The 11710-nt window shown below is 44.4% G+C and overlaps 1 protein-coding gene across 1 annotated transcript in view; it reads left to right on the top strand.

Moving 5' to 3' along the window:
- Window positions 1-1230: 1230 nt before the first annotated feature.
- Window positions 1231-11710, top strand: part of SHMT2 (serine hydroxymethyltransferase 2) — a 96342-nt gene continuing 85862 nt past the window's right edge. Inside the window, 1 exon segment of the mRNA XM_040340945.1 lies at window positions 1231-1354. Coding sequence (XP_040196879.1) covers window positions 1322-1354 — 33 coding nt within the window. The 5' untranslated portion in view covers window positions 1231-1321.

Raw genomic sequence — 11710 nt, 5'->3', positions numbered from 1 at the left:
TGACCGGGCTGTGGCTCTCCAAGTAACCAAGATAATCACACTCAAATCTGTTGCTGCGGGCAGCTGTCTGGGGGCAGGCGTTGCATCACTGGGGGGGCAATTTGGCCACACCCACTGTTCGCTGTGACACACTATGCACACCCAAAGGTGTCCCAAGCTGCTAAAGTGTTTGGATTTGGCTTTAAGGCTCTGTTTACATCTGAGCAATCCGAATCACAGGTGGAATTGCCGCGATTCGAAATAGCGGCAAATCGCAAGTCGCCTGTGCACTCTCCGTCACTTCCAATGGCACCTCCATCGCAAAGTCCTTTTACTTCTTTTGGGTGATGGGCGTCCTGCGATTTTGTTTGCGCAATTTTACCACGATTAGATGGGCGACAATTGCAAGAAAATCATGTCACGATTGGGGTGCCAATTGGAAGTGATAGGGAGCGCACGGGCACCCCGTAATTTGCCACTATTTTGAATGGTGGCGATTCCACCCATGATTCGGATAGCTCAGATGTGAATGGAGCCTTAGAAAAGGTGGCAACCCTGGGGTGAACGCAGTTTGGCACCTTGGCCCTGAGCTCTAGATGACCTTGTCCCAGCACTACTTCAGTGCAGCACAGCGAGCGCCAAGCCACCATCTCACACCACACGGCTCCCGATTAAAGAGAAAGTAAACTCTGTCGTCTAAATTTTTTTTTAAAAGACAACCTGCAAGACAAAGGCATAATGAGCTAGTATGCATAGCATACTAGCTCATTATGAATTACTTACTTGAGTTCGAAGCCCCCTGCAGCGGCCCTCGTTCGCCTCCTCCGAAGCGCCACGATACTCGGAGTGACTGGCCGGAGCAGCGATGACGCCGCTTCCGCGCATGCGCGTGAGCCGCCACTAACGGCATAATGCCATTAGTAGCGGCACACTCAGCGCGCCTGCGCCCGATGTCTATGGTGCATGCAGAGAGTCGCTGATTGCCGCCATTACTAGTAAACAAAAATATAATATGTCCCTGCATTTCATTTTAAATATCTGCAATCCGCCAAACTCAGCATATGATCACCCCACTGATCTCAGCTGGATTGCACCGCCTGCTAGTTTTAACCAAAGTTGCACAAACTGTGTCCAGGCGTTAGGATTGGGATAAGAAGGTTAGGAGGGGTAAACTACACTTCCTAGGAGGCAGCTCGGGCGGGGCGCATGCGCGGTGTGCTCGTCCACTTGCAGAGAGAGTAGCAGCGTGGCGGATTTATAGTGCGCATGCTCAGTCCCACGTGTTTCCCCGGTGCTGATCAGAGGTGTGCGGGAGGCCCGGGTGCTGTGCGATCCGTACGACATGTTATCGTTCTCTGTCCGCCGCTTGGCTCAGGTGAGTGATGCGTGTCAGCCGGGTGAGGGATGCTGGCGGAGGCAGGCGGCTCTCCGGTGTGTCTGGGTGATGGATCATTAAGTAATTGCTGGGACATCCGAGAGGCCAGCTGTCACCCGGCACCGGACAGCGACATGGACAGGCTTCTGTCACCGTGCATGTCATTAGATGGGGGAGCTGATCGTTATATACTGTGCTATATACTATTATATATATACTTCTAATGGACTGGCTGTATATAGTGTGTGCACATGTCTGTCACTGACTGCAGGCTTATCAGGGGGTGACACTTGTCTCCTCCATACAGCCCAATACAAACAGGGAAATAAAGTGTACCTGTCTGTACTTCACAACTTCAATACTGACACTTCTCCCATACATGAAAAAATGTTTCTAGACACAAAAAAAATACTTGGAACCCCCCAAACTTGTGTGTAATGTAATATGTAATTATATATATATATATATATATATATATATATATATATATATATATATTCATATTCACACACACACTCGATTACAATTTTCATAATCGATTAATCGGCCAGTAACATAATGGGGTTAAAACAACTAAAATTAGCCCTATATAGTACAAAAAAGCAAATCGCTACTGTAAATATTACTTTCACTGTCGGACAGTAAAAAAAAATGAACCCCTTACAGTAGCGATTATTTGCTCTTTTTGTACTTTTTTTTTTTTTTTTTAACCCCCCCCCCCATTATGTTACTAAACATCTCAGGCCTGGGGTCACACCTCTGTTTTTGGTGCTTTTTGCAGAAACACACTACAGTTCATTTACATGTTTTCCTATGGGACACGTTCAGCTGCTGCGTATTTGGAAAGGGCAAGGACTTTTTAACACAAAACGGTGCTATTTTATTTAGTTTTTTGGTTCAATATACTTCAATGGAGAAGCTGCAGAAAAGCGTGGAATGTGTTTTTGCGGCAATTTGTGTTTTGCAATTTGCCCAACAACAAATTGGGCCAAACAAAAATATTTATTTTTTATTTATTTTTTAAGGCTATTATTCGATTAATCGATTATGAAAATAATCGTTAGTTGCAGCCATTATATATATATATATATATATATATATATATATATATATATATATATATATATATATATATATATATATATATATATATATATATATATATATATATATATTCAGGATTTATATAGCACCAACAGTTTATGCAGCACTTTACAATATAAAAGGGCCAATACAGTTATATTACAATAAAATACAAGAGGATTAAGAAGGACTCCGAAGAGCTTACAATCTAATATAAATATATACTCTATTCTCACAAAAGTGAGTACACCCCTCACATTTTTGTAAATATTTTATTATATCTTTTCATGCGACAACACTGAAGAAATTACACTTTGCTACAATGAGAGAGAGATCTGTGTGTCTCAAATTATTAAACCAAATAAGTACAAATGATAACACAGTAACTAAGTGAATTCAATGTAAGGGTGATTAAATAAATAATCAAACAGTCCTGATACAGTAAAACCTTGGAGTAAGACAAGCAAAATGTTTTAATACATTTTGCTTTGATATACAAGAGTAGCGTCATGTCACAACGGAGTATGTTTTTATGTGTGTTGTTTGCCAACTGTCTTTGGCTGTGCTGGCTGCTTAATAAATATATAATGTGCCATTTTGAGTTACAGCGCGATATGTATATATTTTATTTTTTCTATAGCGTCTATAGTGTAAATTTTCTGTCCCCTCAATAACTCAACACACAGCCATTGGTGTCTAAACCACTGGCAACAAAAGTGAGTACACCCCTAAGTGAAAATGTACAAATTGGGCCCAAAGTGTTAATATTTTGTGTGGCCACCATTATTTTCCAGCACATGTTTGTCTGACGAAAAACCAGAATCTGCTATCAAACGCCGTACTAACGAACCGAAAATCAGCAAATCGTTAGATGAAATTTGACTTCCGATTTTCCGATCGTGTGTACGGCCTTAAGAGACTTTGCGCTCCTTCCGTTTTGAGGATGCTCCACAGATGCTAAATAGGGTTCAGGTCTGGAGACATGATTGGCCAGTCCATCACCTTTACCCTCAGCTTCTTTAGCAAGTCTGTGGTCGTCTTGTAGGTGTGTTTGGGGTTGTTATGTTGGAATACTGCCCTGCGTCCCAGTCTTCGAAGGGAGGGGATCATGCTCTGCTTCAGTAGATCACAGTACATGTTGGCATTCATGGTTCCCTCAATGAACTGTAGCTCCCCAATACTGGCAGCACTCATGCAACCCCAGACCATGGCACTCCACCATGCTTAACTGTAGGCAAGACACACTTGTCTTTGTACTCCTCATCTAGTTGCTGCCACACACGCTTGACATCATCTGAACCAATAAGTTTGTCTTGGTCTCATCAGACCACAAGACATGGTTCCAGTAATCCATGTCCTTGGTATTCCTTCTGGGACAACAGCCATGCAGACTAATTTGATGCAGTGTGCTGCGTATGGTCTGAGCACTGACAGGCTGACCCCTCAACCTCTGCAGCAATGCTGGCAGCACTCATATGTCTATTTCCCAATGACAACCTCTGGATATGACACTGAGCACGTGCACTCAATTTCTTTGGTCAACCGTGGTAAGGCCTGTTCTAAGTGCAACCTGTCCTGTTAAATTGCTGTATGGTCTTGGCCACCATGCTGCAGCTCAGTTTCAGGGTCTTGGCAATCTTCTTATTAGAGGTCGACCGATATATCGGCCGATATTTGGCGTTTTTTAATTAATCTGGATCGGCCGATTTGTGCTTTAAAAAAGCCGATTTAAACTTCAGCACCTCGACTTGCAAAAAGCTTCTGTAATAGAAGTCAATGCAAGTTGCCTGAAGCTTCCCGTAGAAGACTTCTCTCTCTTCTGGGCAGCCTGCCAAGTTTTGAGAAAAGAGATACAATGTTGCTACTTATCAATGAACTGAACTCCTTGTAGGAGAGTTCTCAGTTTAACCATTTAAAGGCTAAATCTTTTTTGACACTTGTTGCTTACGAGTAAAAATCCTGTATTTTCTGCTAGAAAATTACTTGGAACCCCCAAACATTATATATATATATATATATATATATATATATATATATATATATATATATATATATATATATATATATAATTTTAGCAGAGACCCTAGGAAATAAAATAGCGATTGCTGCAATATTTAATGTTACACGGTATTTGCGCAGTGGTCTTTCAAACACATTTTTTTGGGGAAAAAAAATATACTTTAACAAATAAAAAAAAAAATAACTAAACAGTAAAGTTAGCCCATATTTTTTTTTCGTCCAAAAGTTTTCATTACCTCTTTTTGTGTAATTATTTATATATATATATATATATATATATATATATTACACAAAAACAGGTAATGAAAACTTTTGGACGAAAAAAAAATATGGGCTAACTTTACTGTTTAGCCCAAAAGCGCCTGAAAAATCAGCTTAACATATCGGCCCAAAAAAATCGGCATCATAAATCGGCTATCGGCCGCCGCGATTTCTAAATATCGGCATCGGCCAGAGAAAAACCCATATCGGTCGACCTCTACTTCTTATAGCCTAGGCCATTTTTATGCAGAGCAACAGTTCTTTGCCATGAGGTGCCATGTTGAACTTTCAGTGACCAGTATGAGAGAGTGAGAGCGATAACACCAAATTTAACACACCTGCTCCCCATTCACACCTGAGATCTTGTAACACGAACGAGTCACATGACATCAAGGAGGGAGAATGGCTAATTGGGCCCAATTAGTAAATTTTCACTTAGGCTGCTTTCACACTGAGGCGTGCAGCCGCGGTGACGTTATAGCCGCGCTATTTGTAGCGCGGCTATACCGTCGTATTTACCGCGATATTCGGGCGCTAGCGGTGAGGTTTTAACCCCCGCTAGCGGCCGAAAAAGGGTTAATACCGCCCGCATTACCGCGCTTTCCCATTGATTTCAATGGGAAGGCGCGGTATAGGAGCGGTGAACACACCGCTCCTATACCGCGGTAAAGATGCGGCTAGCAGGACTTTTGGTGCGCTCCGCTTCAATGTGAAAGCCTTCGGGCTTTCACATTGAACACTACAGGGCATGATTTTTCATGCGGTATAGCAGCGCTATTTTTAGCGCTGTACCGCATGAAAAATGCCCCAGTGTGCATGGGGCCTTAAGGGTGTACTCACTTTTGTTGCAGCTGTTTAGACATTAATGACTGTGTGTTGAGCTATTTTGAGAGGAGAGCAAATTTACACTGTTATACAAGCTGTACACTCACTACTTTACATTGTAGCAAAGTGTCACTTCTTCAGTGCTGTCACATGAAAAGATATAGTAAAATATTTACAAAAATGTGAGAGTGAGTAACTTGTATAGCGATACAAATGTGAACTAAATCGCCTCAAGGCGCTTGTGCCCAGTGTCGTCCAGATCCTTCAGAAGAGGTGGGTCTTAAGTTTTTTCCTGAAGGTTCGATGGTTTTATTCCATGCGGATGTTTGTGGGTAGAGCGTTCCATAGCCGTGGTCCTTGGACTGCGAATCTTCGCTCTCCTTTAGATTTGTAGCGGGACTTGGGGATGTGGAGGCATAAGTATTGATGCGTGTTTCCTTGTGTGCATTTGTGGGTGAGACAGAGGGTCTTGAATGTAACCCGATCCTTTACGGATAGCCAATGGAGAGTCCTCAGGGCCGGGGTGATTAATTCCCAGGTTTTTTTTTTCTCCTGTTACCAGTCGGGCTTCTGTGTTCTGGATGACATGTAGACGAGAAATCTGGTATTTAGGTAGTCCTAGGTAGAGGGAGTTTGCGTAGTCGAGTCGGGAATTGATGATTGTTACTACTACTGCTGTGTCCTCTTCCGGGATGAAGGGCATGAGTCTACGCAGCAAGCGGAAAAGATGGTGAGCTCCCCTGACTACTGAGATGACTCTGAGGCCTTTGACTTTGGTGCTTGGGGTGATGGTTTGTCCAAGGATGGTGGGTGGTGTCCAAGTCGTCCTAGAGTTTGTCTTTCGCTTTGTGTGGAGAAAGAAAAGTTCTGTTGAGTTTGAGGGAGCTCTGTTTTCCCATTGTATATTGTTAGGCATTTTTTCTAGTCTGTGATATTGGTCTTTTTTGTTGATGATGCGAAAATAAAGTTGAGTGTCGCCGGCGTAGGAGTGGTAGAGCAGGTCCTGTTTGCTGATGATTTTGAGGAGTGGGCGGATGTAGATGTTGAAGAGCACGGGCGATAGGGGTGATCCTTGAGGGACTTTGCATATGATGGTGCGTGTCTCCGAAGTGAAGGCTCCTAGTTTCACTGTCTGGGATCGATTTTTCTAGGAATGACGCAAACCAGGGTAGATCTGAGTCTGCAACTCTAGCTACTTCTGTGAGACGAGTGAGCAGAATTTTGTGGTCTACTGTGTCGAAAGCTGCACTGAGGTCCAGCAGCACCGTCCGCTGCTTCAAGGGCACCGTTTCTGTCCCGTGGCCTGGGCGGAAACCCAATTTGTAGTGGATCCAGGAGTTTGTGGGTGTCCAAATAGAGTTGTAGCTGTTCTACTACTACTACTATTACTACTACTACTGTAGAGGAGTGTTGTCAAGTGTGTTGATGTCCATGTTTTGTTTGAAGATTAGGTCAAGTGTGCCCCGAAACATGCTCCCACGCATATTATCAGTTGCTGCAGACCTAATTCTTCCAGTTAGTCGATGCAGGCTATGGGGTCCTGGGTGGAGTTATCCCAGAGGTTGAAATCCCTGAGTAGCATTAGGTGTTTGGTTTTCAAGGTATATGTCGAGATGAATTCAATGCGAGGTGTGTCTTTGGTCCCGGTGGTCTGTAGCATAGCAGTATGTACACAGTGTTCTGGGGTATTTGGCGTTGGAGAGTGAGTGTTTCCATGAAAGGCGATGAGTTCTGTAGAGTTGGTTTGATGAGAGAGAGAGAGAGGTGGGATTTGTAGATCACTGCTAGGCCTCCTCCTCTTTACCCAATTCTATGCTCGGTTAGGATGCAATAGTTCGAATTCGATGCACTAATTCTGCTAGGATGGTGTTTGTCCAGTGTTAGCCAGGTTTCCGTGATAAAGAGGCAATCTATGTTGTGTTGGCTGATGAAGTCGTGAATTTCCTGTCTGTGCTTGACTTGCAGATCTGGTGTTGATCAGGGCGCATTATAGGTGTTGTAGTTGAAGTGATGTCATCCTGTTTTTGGCGGTCGATTGATTCTTAGCAGGTGTTCTTTCCTTAGTATTTTTTTGGTGGAGGCTGGTAGTCTTGCGGCGGTATTCCTTGGGCCACGCAGAGTGTCCGCTGAATATTTAATGTTGAACATAAGGATGGTGGACCCCCAATCTACCCCCCCCAGGGGGGTAGATTGGGGGTCCACCATATTGCAACACCCACCATTTTATTCTATAGGGCCCAGTATTTGTAAATCCGACGGACTGTTTAAATGTAAAAATCAGAGGTGTTCTGTCACATTAGCAACCATGTAAGGTCAGCCGTTTTGCTGCTGCTTTTAAAATGTAACATCTAAACAGTCCATCGGATTTACAAATACTGTACTTAAAGGAGTTGTAAAGAATTTTTTTTTTCACCTTAATGCAATCTATGCATTTAGGTGAAAAAACATCGAATGCTGCCGCTGCAGCCCCCCCCCCCCCTCCCAAGCCACCGTTATACTTACCTGACCCCTTGAAAGTCCCAATATCCTCTTTGCCGCTCAGCCTGGCCGCTGATTGGCTAGAGCGGATGGATTTAGAGCAGCGCAGCCATTGGCTGGCGCTGCTGTCAATCACATCCAGTGACGCGGCGCGCCGAGGGGCGGGGCCGAGTGATTCAGTGAGCAGCTATGGCCGCTTGCTGTATAATGGGAGCGTGCCCCCAATTACTGACCACCATGCAAGCTCTCGCATGACTGTGGTGAGTAATTGTGGGGAGGGTCGGAGACAGCCGTCGAGGGACCCCAGAAGACATGGATCGGGGCCACTCTGTGCAAAATGAACTGCACAGTGGAGGTAAGTATGACATGTTTGTTATTTTAAAGGTAAAAAAAAAATTCCTTTACAAACGCTTTAAGCATTTAAGCTCCGTTTTGTGTTGAAAATAACTGTGAAATCTAAAACTCTGGTGGGTGTAACAAGATGTCTGCTTGCCCCCTTCTCGCTCTATCATTACTGTGCAGGAGTGTGGGGTGTAGCAAGATGGCCTTTCCTATGGCCCAGGGTTTGACAAATTTGCTTGGAATCTAGGAGCCAGCTAAAAAAGTTAGGAGCCAGAAAACGCACCCCGTCCCGACGAGCTTGCGCGCAGAAGCGAACACATACGTGAGCAGCGCCCGCATATGTAAACGGTGTTCAAACCACACATGTGAGGTATCGCTGCGATTGGTAGAGTGAGAGCAATAATTCTAGCCCTAGACCTCCTCTGTAACTCAAAACATGCAACCTGTAGATTTTTTTTTTTTTAAACGTCGCCTATGAAGATTTTAAAGGGTAAAAGTTTGTCGGCATTCCACGAGCAGACGCAATTTTGAAGCGTGACATGTTGGGTATGAATTTACTCGGCTAAACGCAACATATTTCCACTTTGCTCAACAAGTTCAATTGAAAAATTGTTGGCCAAACAGTGACTGCAGCCAATCCACTGCCGTTGGGACCCGTTGACCCCACTGCTTATGTTTTTATGCTTGAATCATCTGTTGCTATGTGAGTGTAAACTTTTACTTCTTTCAATCAAGTAAATTTTTAAACAGTATCACACTATGTCCATTTCATTTTTTCCTTCCTGGGTTTGCTACGTTCTGAACCTCTGGACTCATTGAGTGTGAGCCGTTCTGCTCATTATTGCTGACTATTGTCAAACATTGGTCTATGTCCTTATGGTCTCATGGTTCACCACATCAATTTTGGGAACCATCCTCCTGTGTGCCGTTCAAGTTATCCTGAAGCCAAGACACCGCTACCATTAAGCCCTTGTGACCTATTAGGTGTACACCTATTTAGGTCCACGACATCTGGTAAGCCTCTGATCTTTCTTGGTGGTGGACTCCCTATCAAAATTATACCTCACTTCCTTCTCAGCACTAAGTCACTTTTTTGTTGGAGCAATTATTGAACTTTTATTGAACATTTTTCACCAATCGTATTCACTTAGTTTGGCCTCTTGTGAACTTTACCACACTTATGTCCCTCATGCATAAGGGTCTTGCATGTTTGCTGTTTATTTGCACGTATGATTAGCGCTACTCTTTTGTTGTTTTTTTTTCTCCTCTGGGTCACAGGAGTGCAATTTGTTTTGTACTCCTGTGACCCGTTTTCAGCGAAGAGAGGGATCCGCCAGCTGCCCTGATTGATGGCAGTCTCAGCGAGTCGCCGAGACAGCCTCTCCCCGCCCCTCCACTGCTTGGCGCTCCAATAAGCGCTGAGAAGTAGAGCAGAAGTCATTCAGTATGGCTCTGCTCGGGGAGGAGTGAGAACTGAGCCATTGGTGGTTCAGTTCTCAGTGCAGAGACGCCGGGGAACAGCTGCAGCATCAGCCTGATGCTCCATCCACCGAGGTAAGTATGAATAGCAAAAAACAAAACATACTTCTCTCAATAACTGTACTGGTCTTTATTCAACAATTCATCTTTCACAGAGATAATAGGACTCATATGAGCAGTTTTTCTTGAGTTCCCAGATTAACTAGCTTTGATAGGCTAAGATCTGATTAAATCTCAGAAGGCCATGTAAGATGACCTCATATTAGTATGTGAAAAACAACAACCCTTTATGGGGAAAAAGGACTTGTTTTGTTTTAATTGCAGCCTAATCTGCATCCCCTTTTTTATTATTATTATTATTATTATTATTATTTTTTTTTTTATAATGGTCGATGGCATCGTCCCATTTTTTTTTTTTGTCAGTGGGTTGAACAGAAAAAAAACTGATTCCTCTATCCATACAAGCAAGGAGGATAGAGGAATTCTCCCAGCTAAGGCATTGTAATATGACAGTATTCTGCTGTCAGAATACACCAATCAGTGGCTGCAGCTAGGTGGATTGATCAGCTGCAGCAGCTGATAGAAAAGCTTTCCAACAAGCCTGTTCAACTTCTGTCAAGCTTGAGCAGCCACACATTAATCAAAATTCAGCCGCTTCCTGCTGAACATCTCAGTTTGATCCATCTATGACCAGTTTTGCCTAGGGGTGTTGAAAATAATCATGTAATTGATGCATCGCGATGCAGCCTTAAAGCGGATCTCCACTCTAAAGTGGAGTCCCGCTGATCGGCACCCTCCCCCCCTCCGGTGTCACATTTGACACCTTTCAGGGGGGAGGGGGGTGCAGATACCTGTCTACAGACAGGTATCTGCACCCACTTCCGGCCCTACGATACGGGCAAAAGACGGGTTTTTTCTCTGCTTCCCGTCCGTCCCCCGTTGTATGCTGGGAACACTCGGCTCCCAGCACACAGCGGGAGCCAATCGGCGGGCGCAGCGCGACTCGCGCATGCGCCGTAGGGAACCGGGCAGTGAAGCCGGAGCGCTTCACTTCCTGGTTCCCTCACCGTGGATGGAGGGGGGAGCAGCAGGGTGACGAGCGATCGCTCGTCCTCTGCTGCGGACGCCGCTGGACTCCAGGACAGGTAAGTGTCCTTATATTAAAAGTCAGCAGCTGCAGTATTTGTAGCTGCTGGCTTTTAATATATTTTTTTAGTGGCACATGCGCTTTAAACGATTCTGCATCGATGCAGACAATGGCTACATCGCGATTGCATCAATTACATCATTGGCCCCCGTCTAAGTCCTCCCTTCCCTCCACCTCTCCGTGTGTGTGTGTGTGTGTGTGTGTGTGTGTGTGTGTGTGTGTGTGTGTGTGTGTGTGTGTGTGTGTGATCTGAAACACAGCGCGGCCACTGTAACAGTGTCTCCTCCTAGACCAGCTCCTATGATAGATGGCACACTGGTGCAATGCCTGGAAATCTAATCGGTGTGACATGTGGCGTCAGGACTTTGTTGACAGTGGCCATCCAGGCAATTTAAATCCAAGCAAGCTGTGTCACATCTGGAGATCCCCACTCTGTATCATCCAGGCACTGTTGAGGCTGCATTAATGGGGACTGATGAGGCTGCAATGATGGTCACATATAAGGCTGCACTGATGAAGCTCCACTAATGGATTTTTGATGAAAACCATGGGCAGTAATCGTGATGCACCGCGGAATCGAAGACAGGATAATCGTGAGACCGCTGAAGATGCGCACCTCTAGTTTTAATGCAGTTTTGTCTAAATGGGCACTCACTCCCACCAAGAACCCCATCTTACAAGATGGTGGTGGTTTGACTCAAAGCATTGTTTTCTGTAAACTA

Source organism: Rana temporaria, chromosome 2 (assembly GCF_905171775.1).
Source record: "Rana temporaria chromosome 2, aRanTem1.1, whole genome shotgun sequence".
Lineage (NCBI taxonomy): Eukaryota > Metazoa > Chordata > Amphibia > Anura > Ranidae > Rana > Rana temporaria.
This window is presented reverse-complemented; position numbering and strand designations above follow the sequence as displayed.